Consider the following 22606-nt stretch of genomic DNA (forward strand, 5'->3'; position numbering starts at 1 on the left):
CAGATTTTACATTTTTATCAACCCAATATCCCATCCAGCGATTTGACTGGTATTGAACCGATACGATACTGACTGATACCAATTTCCATCCCTCATTTTGACCCTCCCATTCCCAAATGATAAATAAAGTTATTTGAAAAATGCATAGAAACGTACATTTGAAGTCACTTCATCTGTCGTTCTGGATCAATTCACTAGTCTGTATCTTTACATTTACAGGACTCTGCTCAGATAATCTGGGTTTTATTCTGGAGGGGAGAGCCGGAAGTAGAATTTCTCTCTACGACTGTGTGACTTGTCATTAACACAGAGAGAGAGAGCGAGCGAGGGAGAAAGAGAAAGAGAGAGAGCGATGGACGCAGAGCAGAGCGGCGGTGCAGGCGCATAAACCGGTGGAAAGGAGGGACATCAGATGAGGAGAAGATATGAACCGCGAGCATCTTCTTCTTCTTCTTCACAGCAAACTCCAGCTCCTGTCAGAGACACCAGCGTCATGAAACCAGTCCTGCATTGAGGTGAGAGCCGCCGCCGCTGCCGCTGCTGCTGCTGTTTTGGTTCTTATTTGGTGCGTCTGGATGATCCTGACGCGTATGATCAGAGAGGCTAGTGGTGCTGGTGATGATAGTGTGAGGGAAAACGCACCAGCATCGTGGTTTGTTAAGGACAACAAACCTCCAGGTGCTGAGGAAGAGGAGGTGTTTTGATGGTGAAGAACAAGTGCAGTCGGATGATGATGATGTTTTTTGTGTGTTGATGAGGATGATGTGGATGCGCGCGGGGGGGGGATGCTTCGTTTGTGTGTGTGCGTGTGTTGGGGGGGCGTAAAGGGGCTTTTGTGATTATCCATTTAATAGCCTTGCGGGAGTCAAGTCTGGTCAGTCTCAGGATCAGGCTGAGGGCCTGAGTCGATGTGCTGTCACCTGATGTGATGATGGGGTGTACAGTATATAGGCCCCACTCTGGATGACCCCACGCCAGTGGACAGACTCGTGACTCCGCGCGCAGGCTCCCATTCAGCGCCTCCTCCTCCTCCTCCTCCTCTATGGACCAGGGTATGTCAGCCATTCAGCAGGAGGCTGCAGCTGCTGAGCCCCATTCATGAAGTCCACAACACGCAGCCTGCACAACAGTCTACTGTTGGCTTAAAATAGGCTGAGCGGGCCTGCAGTAGAGGCCAGTCATATATATGTATATATATATATATATATATGTATATATATATACACACACACACACATATATGTATGTGTATATAGTGTAGGCCTTTTATTGACTTTCTCCTACAGTAAGTATCTTTATAACGAAGCTTGATAATCTTAATCTTAGCTGGATTTAAGCAGTCAAGTGGCCAAATAAATCTATAGAATTGTTTCCTTTTCTTTATGATTTGCCTGTATATACTATAGCTTAAATGACATGCATTATAATATATCTATATTTATATATCAAGATTTGACATGCATTATAATATATTAATATTTATATTTATATATCAAGATTTGGGTTGCAAATTGCAATATAAATCGTAAACAAATCAATGTTCTGAAAACGTTTGTGCTATTTAACTGTGACTGTTGTTACGATGTGACTTTTAATTATCATCATCTTAAGCCAGATTGTGCACATTCTAATCACAGCAGACTAAACAGACTGAGAGAGAAAGTGAAAGAAAGAGAAAATAGTGTGTTTTTGGCTTGAGTTCTTTGTGACGTTGTAGCATAGACTATTTAAAAACATGATCAGATATCACAGGAAATGTTGTTATGAGGCTGATTATATATAGGAGTTTAAGTTGTTTTTCATTTGATAGTACGTAGTGTTTACGCTCTTGTAACATATCCTGTTACAGTTTAGTTTGGGAGAATGTTCATAATTACAGAGGTAAACCCAGTTTATTGTTGCAGAATGCAAAACACTGCAGGTTTAAAATCCCTGTGATATCATCTGATGCTAATGTTGTGATTTCATAATAGAAGCTGATTATGTTTATTATGTATAGTTTTTAAAGTGTAGCTGTTAAAGCTGCAGATATACATACATCTGCAGAGATAATATAGATCTCCATCCACTGTCTGCTACAGAACCTATATAATGTCCCATATTCTAGTTCTAAATTGACAAACATTATATTACATGTCATTTCTGCAATAACTTGATGGATTAGACTTGTTATTGACATGTATGTACAATACATCAAAAGAACATGCTTTTCCTTAAAGGTTCACTGTGTAGGAATTAGTGACACCTAATGGTAAGACAGCGAACTCTCTCCTGTTCCTCTTCTTCTTTATTGGTTTATGAATTGTGTTGATGTGGGCGGAGCTGTTCTCTGTTCTCTTTTTTGTTTGTTGTCGTAAAGCTGTGGCTTTTAAAATGCACGTACACCAGGAGCGTAAGACTGTATCAATACAGTAAAATATTACGATGTTTCATGGTTATGGCGACATCCGATGTGCCGAAATAATCGATTGTTTTGATAAAGACTGTTCTGACAACTGACACTCAACCAGTCAGTGGTTCTATGTGGACATTTTAAATTCCCGCTTCCGGCTGATCAGATGCATAATCATTTATCAAATGAAAAACCCATGTTTATGGATTCGGCCTGATACTGACGCGTTCTCGCAGTCAGGTTCGTCGATCATCGACTTCACTCAGTGACACTGAATTAGAGCCATCTACTCCAATGAATGACACACTTGCTGCTGCTTACACACACACACACACACACACACACACACACACACACACACACGTCTCTGTGAGAGGCCTGTGGTCATCTGTGAAATTAGTTAGACCTGGTGGGTGAGAGACAGGAAATGGAAGTCAGTGGCGGTATGTGCATCTCCCACGCACTCTGTCCTTTATCACTGGCTGCCATATGGATGCCTTCGCTCCCTCAGTATTAACATTGTCACTGCTCACCAGAGAAACCACGACACGGAGTCTGCTGGTAGAGGACGCGCTGATTAACGTATTTAATGTCAGGTTTGGGTGCCGTTACAGTTTTGGTGATGAGGAATGTCTCTCATGTCCTCTCATCCTTGTCTGGTTTGTTATCTCCTGTTGCATCCGTCTGCATCTCAACACACACACACACACACACACACACACACACAGGTTGCTTTATGCAGCTGTGGAGTATCCGTGTCTGGATCATACCTTAAATAATGTCTGTGGACATTGGTCCTTCCTTGGGACTGGTGGGGAGGGACAAGGTTATCAGAGACGGGTTAAAAGTCACTAACCTTCTGCTCTGAAGTGGACCTTTAGATAACACGTGGATAGAAGTGGGTGAACGTGGGGGGGACAGGGGTCGATGAGTGTCGACCCCGGTTTCTGCTCTTTCTCTTGATAACCATGTCTGATCGCGGTCTACGTCTCTGTCTCCAGTCCTTATCTGATGTCTACATCTCCTCTGCTTTTCCTTTCACTGTCAGTGGAGTGATAAATCCACATCTTCACGCTCACCCACACACACCTGAGTGTCTGCTCTTATAATTTTTTAGTCTTTTGTAGATGAGTTTGTTTTTGTCAGTGTGGTTTTTCCCACCTGTGACGCTGACACTGTATTTATGTCTGTCCTCCTTAGACATGGGACGGTTTGAATATAATTGAGATTAACGATATTATTGCTATGACTGAAAGAAATTGTTTTTCATCATTTTTTAGATTCTTAAACAAGTGCAGCCTTCTGTGTGCACTTATGGTGGTCAGTTAGACAGGATTTTTAAGTCTCTCCATAAGATACTGATGTTTTTATTTTTTTCCATTCACGATGAACACGATGAGAGAAATTCACCACAATTAAGTTTAATTGTAAGGGCTTTTAAATCCCGATGAGCGACGATATGTCGTACATTGTCCCATCACTAGTCCTCCATCAGTGGAGCAACAAACAAAACAGACATGTTCATGTTCATGTGTCTGCATCTCTGTCACATATTAAGGATCAGAATTTAATGTTCAAAAATACAACGGTCAGAGGATTCTGAATTAAAACAGCCCATTGTCTTAATCGTGTCTTAATCTGGTGATTATGTTCTTGACGAATCAGTTTGTTGGGGTTATAAAATGTCAAAAAAAGAGAGCGATAGATACCCAGTTCAACTTTCCAAATCCCATGAGGTTGATACCATCATTTCAAAATGCTTGTTTTGTCCAAACAATCAAAACCACAAAGATATTCAAGATAACTTTATTATCTTGAGTCTTGCGTGCGTGTGTGTGTGTGTATTGAGCTTAGTATCACATCAGACAAAGAAACTGGAAGCTGAGAGTGTTTCTTGTCTTTGCCTCAACAGCTTGAAGTTACTCTACAGTCTGCAATTGGTTTCCTGAACACACACTTTTTGTATTTCATGTTTTGAAACCCTCTTTACATCCTGATAGCAGTGGATGAATAAATAACGTGTTCTGGACAAAAACAAGAACAATCCAGTGTCTGTAGCTCTCGTAATCCTGTAATGAACACAACCAATCATTAACCTGTCACTCAGCGATCGCCCTATGCACAGTTCATTATGATAATGTTTAGTGTTTTTCCTTTTCACAATGGATGGGCTGTAGTGGTTGCAGTGTAGCATGTAACCTTCTCCAGATGCCTGCTACACCCCCCAACACCTTTATTTATTGATGTCCATCCGGACCTGAAGATTTATATTTATTCAACAAATAACATCATAAAATGTTTCTGAAACGACTTCAGGATTTTATTTTGAAACTGCTTCTCTCTATTTGCCTGGTTAAGCTGATAACAAAGGCCAATTATTTACTAGCTACAACCTGTCCAGGTATCACCCTGTCACCTTTGTACAGTATGTCTACTGTAGATCCTCCATAGAGTATATGCCTTTTTGTGGATCTTTACCGCTATCTTTTTATCTATTATAGAATAAATTAATCAATGCACTGTTTAGAAAACACAGATAATAACATCACATGTGAAGGTGATTCTTTCAAATGAATTCTTCAATAACCGGAGGACAGCTTTGCAATTTAACATCTTATTTAAATGGCTTATATAATTATTAATTCTGTGCTGTGCTGTGCTGTGCTGTCCTGTCCTGTCCTGTCCTGTCCTGTCCTGTCCTGTGCTGTGCTGTGCTGTGCTGTGCTGTGCTGTGCTGTGCTGTGCAGCAGGCTAATCTTAGTAAACATCGCCGGGCCCAAACTCCCTGGGGTTTGAGCACAACGTCACCAACCATCCTCATCAACCAATCACTGCAGGCATGAAACTGCAACTGCAAAGAGCAACGTGTGTGTGTGAGTGTCTGTCTCCTTTTTTATTTATGTCTTTGTGAGGTCCAAAAAAATTTAAAAAACATCTTGTCTGGGCCCCATGAGTTTAAAGGGCTTTTTCAGACTTGGTTTAAGGGTTAGGGTTAGAACTGTGTGTGTGTGTGTGTGTGTGTGTCACAGTTAAACAACATATGCAGTGTTTATCTGTGCACATGTACAGAGAGGTTTGCGTACGCACAGCTTTTCGAGGAACACAAATCCTTGTACATCTGGCCCTGATATCACTTCCTCAGTAGCTCTGTTTATCTCCGCTGCTGCACAGTATCAGACAGATATACTCTGTACTGTACGTACAGCGTGTTGCTTCTGGCTCTGCACAGCTCCGTCCTGCAAGGTAAACGGATCATGCACGATGTGTTTTGCAGGCTGCAGCTGATTGCTTCTCCCAGAACAGTAATGTCTATTTCCTGTTCTCCCCAGTCCGTTTACAGTTACAGACACAACTCCCAAGCATCTGACAGAGATATCAGCCCTGCTCCCCAGGGTAAAGAAGCAGCAGGCGCAAGAGGGGGCACAGTAGTGGTAGATCTCTACAGCAGACAAGGGAGAGGAAGGAGAAAGGGCCTCCAGCTCTGAAGGATGGAGGTTAACATTTGGGATCCATCTCAACTCCCCTTGTTAGACCTAAAGGGGAAAAAAGACTAATGAGAGTTGGGGGGGGATGTTGGAGTCTACATGGTGTCTGTGCTCCCCCTCATCCTACACTGACTCCCTTTCTTCACGCTCCCCACGTCTCTTCCACCTCCACTCTCTCTGATTGTTTTAGCAGCTGGCCCACGGAGCCAAAACATCTCCCTCCTCATGTAGTGGAAGCAAGTCAAACAAAAGGGAAAGTCTTTCATTCATAACAAACATACACAAATCATTGTGTAGCTGTTATGGTCTCAGCGTCGCTTTTTTGTTTCACAGCAGGCGACTTTTCAAATCCTACTGTACCCACTGCCTGCTGCTCACACAGGCACCGTTTGTACTTAAGACAGTGGACACTGCAAAGTATTTAGCCAACCCATAATTTATCAGCAATATGGCTCGTTTATAGTGTATTGTATATATGGTGGATGTGCAAATAAGCTGTCGTTACATTGATTTAGAATTGTTCACAACGTATTTCTGCTCCCTCCAAGTGGTGGAAAAAATCAGTTCATTCAGGTTTAAAGGATAAAAAAAATAAAAGTCAGGGTAATATTTTTGGCTGTGAATGGAGCGACAGCTTGGTGCAGTGGTTAGCAGTCTATAGTATAAAGTGATACTTGAGTAGAAGTTACCAGAAAATGACTTTGGTAGAAGTTGAAGTCACATTTTATATTACTTCAGTAAAGGTCTTTTACTGTAAAGGACATTTACTGCACTTAAGTATCCGAAGTCATTGTCTGATATAAAATGTACTTAAGTTTTAGAAGTATTAAAAAAGTAAAGAGTTACGATTGAGCCGTGGTAGCTCAGTGGTAGGGCGTGTTGAAAGCGAGTCTTTCAACTGGAAGGCTGTGGGTTCAATTCCTGGCCCTCCTAGTCTATATGTCTTTGAGCAAGACACTTAACCCCATGTTACAGTGTATGAAAGATGTGTGAATGAGTGAAAACTGTATTGTAAAGAAGCTCATCAAGACTAGAAAATCTCTATATATCTCTATACTCGTCTTCTTGTGATTTGATTTGCTAGTAACGGGTAACAAAGATAGTCAGAGGAAATGTAGTGCAGTAAAAGTAAATGTTGCAAGAAATATAAATAACAAAGGAAAGTGGAGATATGTGACTTTTCTACTTAAGCACAGAGTATTTGTACTTTGTTCCATTACAACACTGGTGGTTAGCACTGCCACCTCACAGCAGAAAGGTTCCTGGTTGTTGTTCTATGTATACAGACCCTATATGATATTAAATATGTGGACATCTATCCAGAGCGTAACCGGCCTTTTGTCCAATATCAACTGGATTGGCTCCAGCTCCTACTCAGCAACCCTCTGAGGATAAGCAGCGTAGATAATGGATGAATGGCTGTATTATACAAGTCTAATTAGATTTGATGCATCAACATTTGAGCACCATTTTATTGTTGCAGCTGGCTGAAATGGAGTCTGTTGCACTGTCGGCACAATTTTCTTTTTGGTGTTATTATTAGAGGTGTATTATGAGAGGTAAAATCAATACGAGAGACATGTCTTTTAATTCATCCGTCTCTCATTGAATGAATCTAAGTAATCGTTATCGTGTTTTCCATCTCTGACTGCACTTCCTCATTTCACACACTTTTTTTCCCCCCATCTCTGTCAATCATTTTTTGGTTTATACCCATGTGTCGCCTTCAGTCTGCTGAGCCTCCAAAATCCCTAACACTGTCCACTTCCTCCAGCGTCTCATGGCTTGAGTTTCATGCTGACTCGGTGTGTGTGTGTGTGTGTGTGTGTGTGGGAGAGGCATATAGACAGTCCAGTATCCTTGAGCGAGGCACGTCTCATCTCTGTAAAGGGCAGGAGTTGGAGAAATACACCTCACCGTCGTCTTTTTTTTTTTGCTGAATGAGTGGAAAGTTGGCCACATGCAGGTTTTTAAATAGCTGAATGGTTATTGACTGCCTTGCAGCCACACACACTCACTCACTCACTCACTCACTCACAGGGAGCGAGATAGTTGTTACAACAACACGTGGTGATTAGCAGTTGAATGAATGGATGTTTGTGAATGAATGAAGTGACGGATTCATGAATGAAGCCTGAGAGAGATTCTACCTTTAGTTCCCTGTAGTTATCAACTTGTGACCACTTTGATTAAAAAGTTGCCATCCGTGCTATTAGTTTGATTATTGTTCAAATACTTTCTATTGTTATTTATTCATTATATTCATTATACATGATAACATGAGCCACAGATTTGGGTTGTCCTTCTTAATGGTGATATTCAATGTAGAATATTAAAATGCCATTAATTGTATCGGCATTCAATCAAAGGCAATTAAAGGGTTAATTATGGATTTAGAAAGCGTTTGAACACTTTCTTTCTTTCTTTCTTTCTTTCTTTCTTTCTTTCTTTCTTTCTTCACAGTCATGTTCTGTGCTGCACATCTCTGTCACCTGAGAGTCTGAGAGCAAACAACAACAAAGAGCTGCATACTGGTGTCCGTGCACTTTTAGTATCATTCTTGTGTAATCCTACACTCTCTATCCGTTATACTGTAGCATTACTCTGTATTTCTGACACCAGGTCTCGGCAGACGTGAGTGTTTCTCTGTTGCAGGATCAGCTAATCAGGCATATTGTTTATTTCAGGCCTGTGGCAAAGGGAATGTGTGAGTCAGACTTAATTCCAGTTTTTGTTTGTTGGTTTTTTGGAATTAGTCCTTTATGAAGAAAGACTCTCAGAAATGACAAAAGTGCTGTTAACATGGGGAAGTCTCAGAAAATCATTCCACTCAAAACTGCATGTATGTTGTGTCATTTCAGAAAGCAAACATCTGAACACATAGTGTTTAAAGTGAACTGCCAAAAGAAGTCCAGCGGCGCTGAGTGTTGTCTTTTCCCACTCAGATGTTTGATCCTTTTTCATCTTTTATTCTTTACAGACATGAACAATTACTCCAACATGTGTTTGACACTATTAACCGATGCTGTCTTGATGTGTTGAGGCAGAGAGAGAAAGGGAGAAATGAAGAGAGAAGTGAAGAGAGAGAGGTCTGCTTGAATGTTGCTTCTGACACTGTGGTGCTATGGCTCTGTGTTCTGGCCTCACCGCAGAGTGCAAAGAATTTTATCAGTGATGTGATGTGGTTTGGCACCGCTCTGGCCCGGAGAGGGAGGCAAAGCTGAGTCATTCACACACACACTAATGAGGAGGGGAATGAAAGGATGAGTGGGTGAAAGCAAATGTGATCTTAAAAAAATAGTAATTATTAAGGCAAACATCAGTGAGTAGTCATTTTCTGTTATCGTGCGCTGACAGATATAAGTCAGACAATCTTATCGTTTTTTGACAGACACCATTCACGTCTTTGTTTCCCATAAAAAGGTTTTAAAACGACTTGTAAAGCTGAATAATTAAAGCCAGGTTTATTAGCCCTTACCTTAATTAAGGTAAGGGCCTTGCTTTGCGGAGGCTGCCATTTTGCAGCAGCATGTTTAAACAGCAACTAGAACAGACATACCATACTTTCATGTTTTGAAGCTGAAGCTTACAACTCCAACGAGGACGAATGACATGCGAAGACCACTGTAGTTCCCTTGCATGTGGGAAAGGGAGGGGTGAGCAGAGCAGTGCTCAGTGAGACGGCACTAATTCTTTAGGTCACATTTCTCTTTCGATTTGACAGAATTTTCATGAGAACATTTTGATTATAAGATACAACATTAACATCATTTGATGCACAGATCCTTTATTCTTTGCACCATCACACACGTTGTGGCTCTTCTGTCTAAGTCTGACCCTGTGCTCCTCTTCCTCCTCTCCAGCCTCTCCTCGGTGGGTTGGCATGGCCCAGTGATGAACGGATCGGTGGTGCCTGGTAGCCCGGAGCTCTCCTCCTCGTGCCCACTGCCTGACTGGCGAGAGTTCTGTGAGCTCCACGCTCGAGCCTCTGCTGCAGACTTTGCCGACAAGTTCCAGCGCTTCCTCTTAGAGAACCCGTGCTACGACTCGCCCGGTGCAGATGCCAGCTTCTCACAGCACTTTGCCCAACACTTCCTGGAGTGCTTCTCTGCAGCTCTGACCCAGGCCCGGGAGAACCAGGCGTCCTCACCGGGAGAGAACGGCTCCAACGCACCACCCAAGTACAGCATAGTTCCTTTTCTGGGAATCCAGGGCTTCCCACTGTCCTACGGCCACGACCTCTACCAGAGGCGCAAGGACACTGGGGCTTCAAGTGAATCCCTGGACAGTATGGACAGTGGAGGGGGAGGGATAGAGGGCGGAGGCAACGGTACCCCTGCCCCCCGAGGCTCTCAGCCGACCCACAAGGTGTCTGCCCTTGGACAGTCTCGCAGCTCGGAGGACGTGTCGGTGAGTCACCCAAAGGCTCGCTTCAAGAAGGGCTTCTCTCTGAGGAACATGAGCTTGTGTGTGGTGGACGGGGTGAAGGAGATGTGGCACCGACGGGCCTCGCCTGAGCCTGATGCTCCCCCAGGAGCCAGGAAGGCTAATGGGGCAGTGGGAGGAGGAGGAGGGGGCGTAGGGGCAGGGGCAGGGGGTGAGGCAGCAGGGGGAGAGAAGTGGTCCCAAAAACTGCGCCTTCCCAGAGGTTCCCAGGGCCACAAGGCAGAGATGCTGGAAATCCAGAGGGAAGGCGCTCTGAGGTACATGGTGGCTGACGACACAAACTGTATGGGTGCCGCACAATGGCAGAAGTGCCGCCTGCTGCTGAGGAAGACGAGAAGAGAGGAAGGAGGCGAGAAGTTCCTGCTGGAGTTTTACGTACCACCTAAGGTAAACAGTCACGCAACAGCAGTGGACAAACACACTGAATGAATGAGTAGATTAATAACTGTAACTGTGGGGCAGCAGCTAACAAGTATATCATCAGTCACTCTATTGAGTAGCTTCATTGTAAATGTTAATGCACATTTTAATTTGCCAGAACACATTCAAGAGACAGAAGACCCTCATGTGGAGCATAAAGCAGTAGAAAATGGATAGATGGAAATTCTCTTTACTAACAGACGAGTGAAGACATTCACACTTCCTCCAAAGGCTGCTCTGTTGGGCAAACACACTCCCCTACCCTTGATTCATCTGATCATTTCCTCCTTGACCCATAATCTACATCCCATAGAATACTTAATACAAATTTGTCCTTTATTTGTTGACATATGGCACTCATAGTTAAACAAACTCTCCTTGCTGGACGTAATAAAAGTCCTGAAATCCTAAAACCATGTTAGAAGATATTGGTTAACTAGCGCCTCAAACAAATAATGGAAACAGTTTATGTGTGGAATTTCCACATCATTGCCCCTGAAATAGTTGCAGATTCATTTGCTTTCAATTGAACAATCAATGAATCAACTATTGAATCCAAGTCTAAAGAAAATAATGTAATAATGTTACAGTTACAGTTTTTCATTCATCAAAGATCCATCATAGCACATTTCTTTTTTCCCTTTTTTTTTTTAAACAAACACTTTTAGCTTAGCTGAGGGTTAAATGAAGTAGTCCTTTTGTCCAGTCATGGGTGAAAGACAGGAGGACAAGTGCAGTGCATTTGCTATTCTCCAAGTCTAATGGAAGATTAGACTTTAAGTCCAGTTGAAACAAGAACTGGCTCAAAAGTCAATAATGAATACAATCATTAGCTGCATCCCAACATAGATCCCAGATATGGATCAGTCTGATAATCCACCCTGAGTCACACGCCTGTACCACACACACACACACCCACACACACACACACACACACACACACACACACACACACACACACACACACACACACAGACACAGATTTTTCTGTATGGGATTTCCAGATCATTGCCTCTGACCTTAAGAAGGCCATGAGGCTACGCAGCTGAGTGTGTGTAAATCTGCCACTGTCCTTTGATCATGGCTGGTGGGAACATGGGGAAAGAAAGAGGGGAGAGGGGTAAGGACAGGTGGGAGGCAGACGTGGGGGGGTGGGGGGATTGAAGAAGCCGGCTGAGAAAACTCAAGATTGTGTGAGAGAGGAGGCTGTTACATTGATTCCTGTAAGAGTGGGTGATCACAACGTTTCCCTTTCATGTGCCATCGATTGGCGTTTCATCTCTCCAACGGGCTGTGATGACAAACTGAAAACAGGAACCAAAATAGTTTTGTGAGTCACTCCAAACTTCCTGAGAACCACAAGAGGAACATTCAAAATGAAACGTAACAACTCTGCCTCAGCACTTTCGTCTGCTCTTTGTGGGGAAATTATTATCAGCTGTGGACAAGGCTGAGAATTGTGGAAGCTTCAGAGCAACACTTACAGCCTTGATGACACATTCATTAAATACACACCTCTCATCAGGCTCTGTCCTGCAGACACAATCTGAGTTGTTTTATCACTGCCATCCAAATCATAGCAGTGCCGACCGAGTCAATAGTGTCGAAAAGATAAACAGACTCATAAAGTCTCACTCCTGCCTGCTCCTGGCTGACTGGCTCTGGCTCCGGCCATGTCAGGGTCATCAATCTGCTGGCTGCTCTGTGGGGCAGAGACGCCCCCACTGCAGCATGTTAACTGGCTGCATTATGACACAGCAGCACCCCTCCCTTACCAAAGAGCATCAGGGAACCACTGTGGCCTTTGCATAGCAGAAAGAACGTCATTCTTATTTGTTTACGTGTATGCCGCGTCAACGAGAAGCATGTGCTAGAAACACGGCGGCACAAGTAAAGACTTTTTATTAGACAACAGAAACCAAAAGACTTTTTTCATTTTAAAGTAAACTACACACTTATTTATAACATATTCAGGCATGGTGTATTCAATTTATGCAAAGTAATGTCAAACACTGGACCTTTAAAAAGCAAAAAGCCATTTTTCAAGGATACAAACATTTATAGCAGGAAATGACTTTTTCAAATATTGCTTTGCTCATATAAATAACATATGGTTACCCTTTTAAGTGAGTGGTAAATTGTGTCTTTTTTAAAGACTCCATTCAGCCTTTAACTACATTTCACTCATCTTCTACCGCTTTATCCTCCACATGAGGGTCGCGAGGGTGGCACTGATCCCAATCCCAGCTGACAAAGGATGAACCCGGGTTAACCATTTTCACTTTCCTTTATTAGACCAGCTGAGAAAGAACCCCCCAAAACCATCCAAGAAAACTCCCTTGGCTTTCAAATGGTCAACTTTTTGAAAAAGACAAATGTTTTGCTTATCTCTGGTGGAAACTACTCTAACCATGACGATATTTGGTTTCATCTGCTGAGGCTTTAAAATGTAATTCTTTTACTTACTAAATTACTAAATCATAAATATATTGTTTTCCTTTTAGGCCCTAAAACATTTGCTGTTTTAGTTTAGCTGTCTGACCATTCTCATCAGCATAGTTTCCAGACACAGTCGGCAACACAGAAACCCACTCTCCCCGCTATGTCCAGCACTAAACAGCAGAACACCATGAATCATTTAGTAACTAAATATCAAAACAGTCCCATAGATTCAATAGTAATTCCGGTTATTTTCCATTTTTCATCAATTTACTGAAAGTAATGAAAGTATGAAAATTCCTGAGGAGCATTTGTGTGTATACAGCGGCAGTGCAGGGGAGGACGGAGACAAGAAGCGTTTATTTCATGAAATTGCTCAATGAGCAGTAGAATTCTTCTTTGTCTTTTCTGTCATACCGAAACCTGCAGACTTCACTGGTGCAAGGTTGCTTAACACTGAGAAACATGGAGAGAGTCGTGTGGAACTGATAGACTTATAATCACCACTGTTTGAACTTGGACATTCATTTATATTACATTTATATAAGTCCCACACTACAGTTTGTATCAGAGGGAAAAAAAGTGGGATTTGCAAAATAGAAAGACGCATGTTTTACACTGAACATGTGAAGGAGGAGGAGTTTGACTGTGTGCTCACAAACAGATCACTTACATGTGCAGTTTCCACAGTCCGAACGCTGACATTGGGCTTGTGCTTCCCACAGTAGAGACATGCAGGAAATGGTCAGATGGTTTCGTACAGGAAGTGGTTTTTGACATCTGATCCAACTGTGGGCGTGGATTGCACGGATCAAGATGAGAGCCGTGTTACTCCAGACAGATCAGCTGATAAGCCTCTGACAGGTCACCAGTCAGCCTCCTTCTCACTCTGCTTCCCCTTACACATACAAACACACTCTTAGGGTCTGTTAAGATTAGACTCTCTGCAGAGGGCAAACTGAGGACAGGATGTTTTCTGTCTTCACTCTCATGTAAACTCTGTGTGTTTTATGTTTCTTCATCAGTCCACACTTTGACAAAATGACAAAAAAAAATGGCACTGTGGATACATATTTGAGAATGTGTAATCTTTTGTAAACACGCTGCTCTATTAATGTTGGTTTATAATGTTTTAATAATATATTCAAACACAGCAGAACACATTACTGCTAAGGCTGCACACACACACACACACTTCACTCAGTTATCATGTGTCACGATGTTTGAGGTTTAGGAGCCGATGGGTGTGTTTCACACTAAAGACGTACAATAATAAAAAAGAGGTAGTATTTAAACCTGTACCACTACCATTTTTTTTGTCGTTAAATCTAAAATGTGTACTTTTACAAGAGGTGCAGTTCCTTCCTGCACGTAGGGTTTAATTTAACTGTGGTGATGCCACCCATGCTGATGCATTCTGTGTTTGCTGGAACATATAGGACACAAACAACAAATAAAAGACAAACATAGTGCACTTTATGTTGTGTATTATATTGTGAATCAGAATATGCATTTAATAGATAGATTATTTTATGTCGTTACATTATACAAAAGGAAACTAAGAAATGCTCTGGTGCAAGGTTATAATAGTTTTAGTTTTTATTTCGTTTTCACTTTTTGGTTTTAAAATGTTAGTTTTTATTAGTTTGAGTTTTTTGTAAATGCTTGGTTTCATTTTTAGTTTGATTAGTCACAGTGCTATTGTTAGTTTTTATAATATTGAGTATTTGCAGGTGCAAGATAAAAAAAATAAAAAAAAACCTTGGTAAATTGGTTTTATTTTTTGTTTACGAAAATGTTATTTTCAGTTTAAGTTTTCGTTATCTCGTTGCTTCCATGCTCTGGTGTCAAATATGTTGGAACCTTGTTAGTAGAAGCTCACCTTGTGATGTCCTGCAGTCAAAGTAAAGACCTCACAGTCGAGTCAATTGTGTGTCTGGTTTGCATTTCTAGTCCTCAAAGCCAAAAGTGAGCATCCCTCTGTCAGCCATCGTGGAGGTGAGGACCACCATGCCACTGGAGATGCCTGACAAGGACAACACCTTTGTTCTCAAGGTAGAACCTCCACTGCTACTACTTGCTTTAAAGTGAACTGCTCTATCGCCTGGCTTATTAACATGGGATCTGATGTGGTTCTTCCACAGGTGGAAAATGGGGGCGAGTACATCCTGGAAACCATTGACTCGCTGCAGAAGAACTCCTGGGTTGCTGACATTCAGGACTGCACAGACCCGGGGTAAACCACCAGATAAATATTTGCTGTTGGCTGAGGACGGAGAGAAGGGGGAAAAGGGTGGATGGGTCAGGGGGGAGGGAGGGTGTTGGGGGAGGGTGTTCGAGGGGGGGGTGGGTAACACACACATTCATTAATCATGAAATTAGTGGGGTTTTTTGACAAGTAGCATGAACACAAACATGGGCGCGCTTGCACCGCTGACATTCCTCATTAGTTTCCCGGGTTAGTGGATGTCAGTGGGTGCAGCTCGGGCTGTAAACACAAGGACTATTTGTGTCCGTGTTTGTAGGATGAGGATGTGTGTGTGTGTGTGTGTGTGTGTGTGCTACGTTCTTGTGCTTCTCCTGACCTCTTTGCTTGTGTACAGTGACAGTGGCGATGACATCGAGCTTGCGTCATGTCCTCACGGCCAGGCCTCCAAAGACTGCTCCATGGTGGCCTCCTGCAGCTGTGAGCTGCTGTCTGAGGGTGAGGCTGAGCAAAGACCCACTGTTGCAATCAAATCCTTTCATAGACAAATGTGCTAATATTCCAAAACATCCTTAGGTGTTTATCGTGCTCCAGAGAGGCCGTGTCCCTCAGCTGCAGAGCATTACAGCGCCCCATCAGTCCGTTGCAGGGAACCCCCCTTTACCCAACACCCATCTCACATGCCTCTTGAGCGCTTCCTTCAGTCTCCAGAGGCCCAGGCCTCCAACTCCTCTGCAGGTAATGAGCATGTATTTGTTTTTCTTTACAGATCTATCCAACCCAATAAACACTTTTATGTTGAACATAAAAATAAACACATGGATTTGTGTGTGACTCTGCTCAGGCGGCAGTGAAGGAGCAAAAGACTCAGATGGTGACGCCAGTTTGGCAGGTTACCCATGGTTCCATGGGACACTGTCTCGAGTGCGTGCGGCTCAGCTGGTACTTGCAGGCGGCGCCAGGAGCCACGGCCTCTTTGTGATCCGTCAGAGTGAGACACGGCCGGGCGAATACGTCCTTACCTTCAACTTCCAAGGCAAAGCCAAGGTGAGGCAGAAAAAAGTCACAGCATGAGTTCATTGCCCAGAGTAAGGAAAGGTTATCATTTGTTTATTTTTTTTTTATTATTATTTGTTAATTTTTGATATTTATAGGTGTGTCTTAAGCAAGACAAAAATGTTTCCTCCCAGCTACAGTCTTTTCCCTGCGGTGATGTTAAATTCACTCACTTCGCTCTCCTGACATTTAGGAAGCAGCCGCTGCAACTCACAGCCAATTAGTAGTTCAGGCCTTGGGAAAAATGCAGTGATGTGAATATTTAGTGTTCTCTTATGTAACGTGATCCCTGCACATCACATCCTGCCAACCGGCAGTACTGAGGATGTGTCCGCTCCTGCCTCTTCCTCTGGTGTCAGCCGTGGTGCTGTAGTTGCTCCCACAGCCAGAAACCTCTCAGATAATGTCCTGACCTCTGTCTTTATCTGCCTGTTTCGGATGTTCACTGCGTTTCATGCTGCAATTCCTTGTCTTTCTCTTTTTGTCTCTCTTTCCTCCCCTCTCTCTACGTTCCCCCCCCTCTCCTAACATTTTCTCTCTTCCTCCCAGCATTTGCGCTTGTCGGTAAACGAGAGCGGCCAGTGCCACGTCCACCACTTGTGGTTCCACACTGTGTCAGACATGTTGAGACACTTCCACGCCCACCCTATCCCCCTCGAATCTGGCGGCTCAGCTGACATCACTTTGCGCTCCTATGTGCAAGTGCAGAGGAGCACGACAACAGGTACACGACGCATAAAACCTGCTCATGCATCAAAGCAATTGATTCTTGATTCATTTATTCTGACACAACATGTCTGTAATAAACGAATTTAATAGCCCATATAATGGTCTACCTCTCATGACACTGTAGATCGTCATCTTCAGCCAAACAAACCAATTTAGACCCTAGGGCTTGTATAACTGCAACCTTGTGGGATATAAACTTTTAAAGACTTTTAAGGATTTTCCATCTCAAATGGAGGTCACAGTTAATCACTTCATCAACTGTAAAGCAGCACTTATCATCTACAGGCTGCAGTGTTACTTTGGAAGTGCCGTCTGCACAGGGAATGTAAATTACTCCGTGGTTAGGCCCTATCTGGATTTCCATTGAAGCAACTGATCCAAATCCAAATTTGCTGGAAATAGTGTTGGCAATTTATTTTTTTTTTATTTTTTTTGGAAAGAACATCAGTTCTTTGCGATGTAGTCGACACCCTGATGTAGGCTTGATGCTGAAGCGTGTCAGAAATGTGTTTGTTTTTAGGTCTACATGACCACACAGTGACAAAGAAGACATGTGCCATGCAATCTCCCCATTGCTTTCAAGACCGTTTAATATTTCAAGATGAATCATCACAATATTTCAAAACAATGAAGTTAAATGTGCATAAAAAATACTTACTACTACAACTACTGCTACTCACTACCTAGGATCAGAATCAGTTTCATGTCAAGTACACATTTAATATACATCAGACATTAAAAAAGAAAAAACAGAGACAGCGTTCAAAAAAAGAAACAGGGTAAAATGCTCATGTGCTTAGATTGAGATTAGTTTTAAAACTGAAGCTCGCTGCAGAGTTTCTCAGTACAATTCTGGCTCTCAGGCTGGTAAAAGTCCAGCGTCATGGCCAGTTGCTTGTTTCCTTGTGACCATACACTGGGCTGCTTCACTCACAGCTTGAATGTTGTAACGTTGCTGTGTCATGATTATGATTGCAGTCATTTATTTATTTACGATTGTATTTTGATTTTATGGCTGGGAACTGTTGAACCAAATTGCCTATTGTGGGATAAATAAGGTTTTTCTGTAACTGAAACTGGAAACTGGTGGTTTCAAAGAAAGACTCTTACTCGCTCACAGTCACTGAAGAATAATGGAGTAAGATTAGAAATCTCCAGACAGTTAGATAAGGAAGCAGCTCTAAAACTCACTGAACATGCACAAACACACAGCCTAAACAAAGCATTATCCCTCATCTTTACCATAACCAGTAAATACCTAACCCAACCTTAACCTCACCACAATTCACATTTTAGCCTAAAATTGAGGTTCTGAATCATTAGGACCAGGTTTTGCTCTCCATGAGGACCTCTGTTCCTAACCAAGTCTGTGTTTATGCCAGAAAAATGTCCTAAAGTGGTAACAAATACAAGTACACACACACAGAGAGACTGCCCTCCACTCTCCTGCAGGGGATAAATGCCCTCCTGTACAGGAGAGTGAGTGGGCGATTATGCCGCAGGAGTTTTTCATGCAGGCCGAGGCTCTGGCCCCAACCCGCCCTGGTGGTCACAAAGAGGCCCTCTGTTCCCCCGCATGCTGGACCTACACACTCTCATGCACTACCTCACATGAACATAGAGTACGGGCTTGATTCAGGGCATAAAAGGCTTTATTGATACACTGGTGAGGCAGGATTTTGGCACCAGTGTTGTTGGTGTTATTGCCCACCAAGAAAAAGGATAATAAAGTAGGACTACACTGTCTGTGTTTACACATTCATCTATGAAGGAGCGTTTTTTTGCTCGTAGCTCTGCAGTGGAGACCATCATCAACAGAAGATATTAATCCATAAATGTTGTTAATATTCCTTTTTATTCACTAGTTTTCTTTCTTCTTCTCACAATCTGTTGAAGACTCGACGGTGCCTCCAGTCTCCACCCTGCCCAGAGACACAGGCTGCCGGACAGATTCAGCACAGCCAGCCCTCCACCCTCCTGGGATCACAGTGCCTGCAGGGCCTCCCCCTGATGCCCCACTCTCCTCGAGCACCTCCTCATCTCCCACCACCCTTCCTTCTCTCTCCCGCAGTGACCCAGGTACAGGAGGAGGCTTACAGAGCCGGAGCAACAGCTCTGAGCGCCTGCTGGAGGCCTCTGCTGGGGCATCCGAGGACTACCACGATGCCGACGGCACCCGCAGAGCCCGAGCTGTGGAGAACCAGTATTCTTTCTACTAATCTGCACAGGGCAGGGTTCTCTCATGTATTTTCTCAAATTGTGGGTGACAGAAAGAAAGTTGGAGGTGACACATGATGCTCTGCTGGTGATGAATCAGTGTTTCCTATGTTTCCTTTTGTTTCACGTTTCTCTAACATGGGAAAGAGGGTGAGCTCATGCCGAGCTGCGTGTCCATGCTGATAAATCCCTTAGGCTCTTTGTTTCAAATTCACTAGTGAGTAAATAGACGATTATGAGAAGGAGATTAGACCAAGATGTAGGGAGATTAAGATAAGCGAGCAAGAGGAAGTCATCCAGTAAAATCATGTGGCTTTGATTCACCTCTTCTTACCACTTCCTGTTCACCCTTGCCCACTGTTCCCTGGGAGTAGAGCCCTCCACCCCCCCACCCCCCCCACACACTGAAGGACTGAGAGTTTGAATCGAAATGACTCTGAAGGAAGAGCCCCCTCCCCTCAAAGCTCCTTCGAGCTCCCGGGAGCATCCCATTAATGTTTGTAAAGCTGCTTTGGGTCTGTCCCGGATATCCTCACTGACCCTGTGGGGCTTCTTCTCTACAAAGCCCCGCTCTACACTAACATCAGTGCTGCAATCATGGGTGTGTTAGTCTTAGCGCTGAGGTGTTTTACTTTAACGTGTACAGCCTAAAGGGTCTTAGTGCCTGACAGTTACCTTGGACTTGAACAGACTGTTGCCTATAGTGATGAGGCGGATGATTCACAACAGCCCATCAGATAAATGCAGGTGATCATTTTACCGTTGGTTTCTGCTTCAAACACACTGAACATGCACGTCTCTGCATACGGATAAAGGTTTTCGTTCTCACTGTTCTGTTGGAAGCTGCAACACGGACACACGCACTCACAGAGGTGGTCATATGTCGTCTTACACATCAGTTTGGAAAATGCACACACACGTCTGCACATGGCTGGGTGGCTCTCGTCGTGCCATCGTACTGAGGTTATTTCTATGAGTGTGTGTGGAGTCCAAATGTTTTTCAGTGATTGGTGTGCTACAGTAGTGTTTCCAGAACATGGATGTCAGGGTCCCTGCTCATCATATCGATAACCTGTAGATTAGATATGCTGTTATATAGGAGTTCAGTAATGCCTTGACGATATTATTATACCAACTCCAGCAGAGGGAGGGGATAGCAGTAGCATGGCAGTATTATGTGCTGATTGTGTAGCCTGCAGGTGGCCGTGTGGGTGAACTGGTATAGTGCAGTTTGTTAAATAAAGGGTACTAGGTGGCCATGCTTGAATAGAAAAGCGTATTTTGTGCCGAAACAATTCTGACATTCGTAACAAAAAGTTTTAGTGTGTTGACACTTGCTAATTTTTCATTTGATCAGCCCTGCCCAGCACACTCTTGTCTTTATTCATTATTTTGAACGTGTCCATTTGCACACTTTCGGTTTACAACACTGAGATTAATCCAAAAACTGAAAACACTCACACAAACTTTACTAAACCAGTACATAAATATACATTTTAATACAAAATATCCTATATTAAGTCATATTCACAGGCTTACCAAACGTTATGATCATGACTCTGTAACAAAGCTCTGCTTCCTGTCACCAGTGATCAAATAAAGCAACCATGTACGAAGAGTGGAAACCGAGAATGAAAGATAAAAATGCAAGACTAAAAATATCAAATCACCGTTTGGTGGGGGGGGGGGGGGGTTCATGTGGCTGTTTCTCAGTTAGGACCAGTTGCCAGATGGTAACTGGAGTCTCCGCGCAATTACCTTCCCAAGTTCATGCAAGAAACCATATGGCATATTTAACACTAATTAGTTTTTTCCTCTATCATTTTGCACCAAAGAAGAACAAAAAAGTTTTAATTAGTGAGTTTTAGAGGTGCTATTAGGTATGTTTTCTTACTTTTTCCCATTTTTAAGCTTTGTGCTACACCACATTGTCCAGCTAATTGTGCTATAGTGTTACATTTAGCATACAGATACTTGAGTGCTGTCACTCTTGTCGTCTATCTGTCGGCAGGACAACAAGTGAAGATAATTCCTCTTTAAATCATGAAAAATAATACTCTTCAAATCACCACAAGCAGCTACAGTATTAGGATCATATGCAACACTTGAATCATTTGGAATAAACATATCTGGACTTTGTGTGCGACTTGTCAAGCATGGCCATTTAGCTTCAGAAATGAAATTTCGATTTCAGTGGAGGAGCAGACCGAGCAGCTCATGTGCCAATTTGAATCCTATTTTTGGAACGTATTTATTCCTCAGCCATTGTAAATTACATTTTTCCTATTGAGTCTTATTTATGTACGATTGATTGATTCTCCGTGATGAAACACACTCAATGAAGCCCGTCTGTCACAGCAGTCCACCTCACATATCACAGATTTGCTCACGTCGCCCTTTTATTTTCTTAACACTTCTTAAAAATCTGAATTTCCTTTTTTCTGTTGTTTGACCGAGTTTTGAAGAGTCTGTGCAATTTTGTACAAAGTGATGTACTTGACATACTACTTTATATTTCTGTGAATAAAATGTGAACAAACATTTCACATTTTCTGTTCGTCATTGACAACGGCTCAGAAAAGTTCAGTGCTTCACTGATACAAATGTAACCTTCGCTCTGCAGAGAGTTCATTCATCTCTGTTAATGATGGAACTGTGAAACATCAGGTCATGTGGGTTTTTTTTTATTGTTCAGGCTGTTAAATTAATGTTCCATATTTAGGCAGAGTCACTAATACACACTGGTAAACATTTAATGCACTTAAATCTATGAATGTATGTTGTGTAGTGGTTAGCACTCTTGCCTTTGCAGCATGAAGACCCAGGCTCGAGGCCTGGAGTTTACATGTTCTCCCTGTGTGTGTGTGTGTGTGTGTGTGTGGGGTGGGGGGGGGGGGGTTCTCTGGCTTCCTCCCACAGTCCAAAAACATGCAATATGGGGATTAGGCAAATTGGACACTCTAAATTGACCGTAGATGTGAGAGTGAATGGTTGAATGGCTGTTTGTCTCTATATGTGGCCCTGCGATGGACTGGCGATCTGTCCAGGATGTACCCCGCCTATTGCCCTATGTCAGCTGAGATTGGCACCGCACCCTCCTGTGGAAGATAAAGCGGTAGAAGATGGATGGATGGATGGACGGACAGTAATACAAGCATCAGTATCACTTCACACAGTAGTTAAGACTCATTGAGCCCCTCCAGCCTCCAGCTGTAA

At 42.9% G+C, this 22606-nt stretch overlaps 1 protein-coding gene across 2 annotated transcripts; it reads left to right on the forward strand.

The window, feature by feature from the left end:
* Positions 1-292: 292 nt before the first annotated feature.
* LOC131462963 (SH2B adapter protein 2) lies at positions 293-21936 on the forward strand. 2 transcript variants are annotated; one of them, XM_058634549.1, is made up of 9 exons: positions 293-515; positions 9741-10710; positions 15136-15237; positions 15327-15418; positions 15786-15886; positions 15965-16126; positions 16233-16435; positions 16994-17168; positions 19070-21936. In XM_058634549.1, exons 2-9 carry the CDS (start codon positions 9772-9774, stop codon positions 19390-19392), a joined length of 2097 nt encoding a protein of 698 aa, XP_058490532.1. In that variant the 5' UTR covers positions 293-515; positions 9741-9771; the 3' UTR covers positions 19393-21936. The 2 variants fall into 2 exon arrangements, with proteins under 2 accessions (XP_058490532.1, XP_058490533.1); XM_058634550.1 differs by lacking the exon at positions 293-515 and adding an exon at positions 5167-5265.
* Positions 21937-22606: the final 670 nt, after the last annotated feature.

This window comes from Solea solea, chromosome 7 (assembly GCF_958295425.1).
Source record: "Solea solea chromosome 7, fSolSol10.1, whole genome shotgun sequence".
NCBI classification, from domain to species: domain Eukaryota; kingdom Metazoa; phylum Chordata; class Actinopteri; order Pleuronectiformes; family Soleidae; genus Solea; species Solea solea.

What these genes read in the sequence shown, in the direction of transcription:
- LOC131462963 (XM_058634549.1), top strand. Translation starts at nt 9,772, where the DNA reads ATGAACGGATCGGTGGTGCCTGGTAGCCCGGAGCTCTCCTCCTCGTGC. An exon ending in CAGGACTGCACAGACCCGGG is followed by an intron (nt 15,419 to 15,785) that starts GTAAACCACCAG and finishes GCTTGTGTACAG; the next exon opens with TGACAGTGGCGATGACATCG. An exon ending in GCAGAGGAGCACGACAACAG is followed by an intron (nt 17,169 to 19,069) that starts GTACACGACGCA and finishes AATCTGTTGAAG; the next exon opens with ACTCGACGGTGCCTCCAGTC.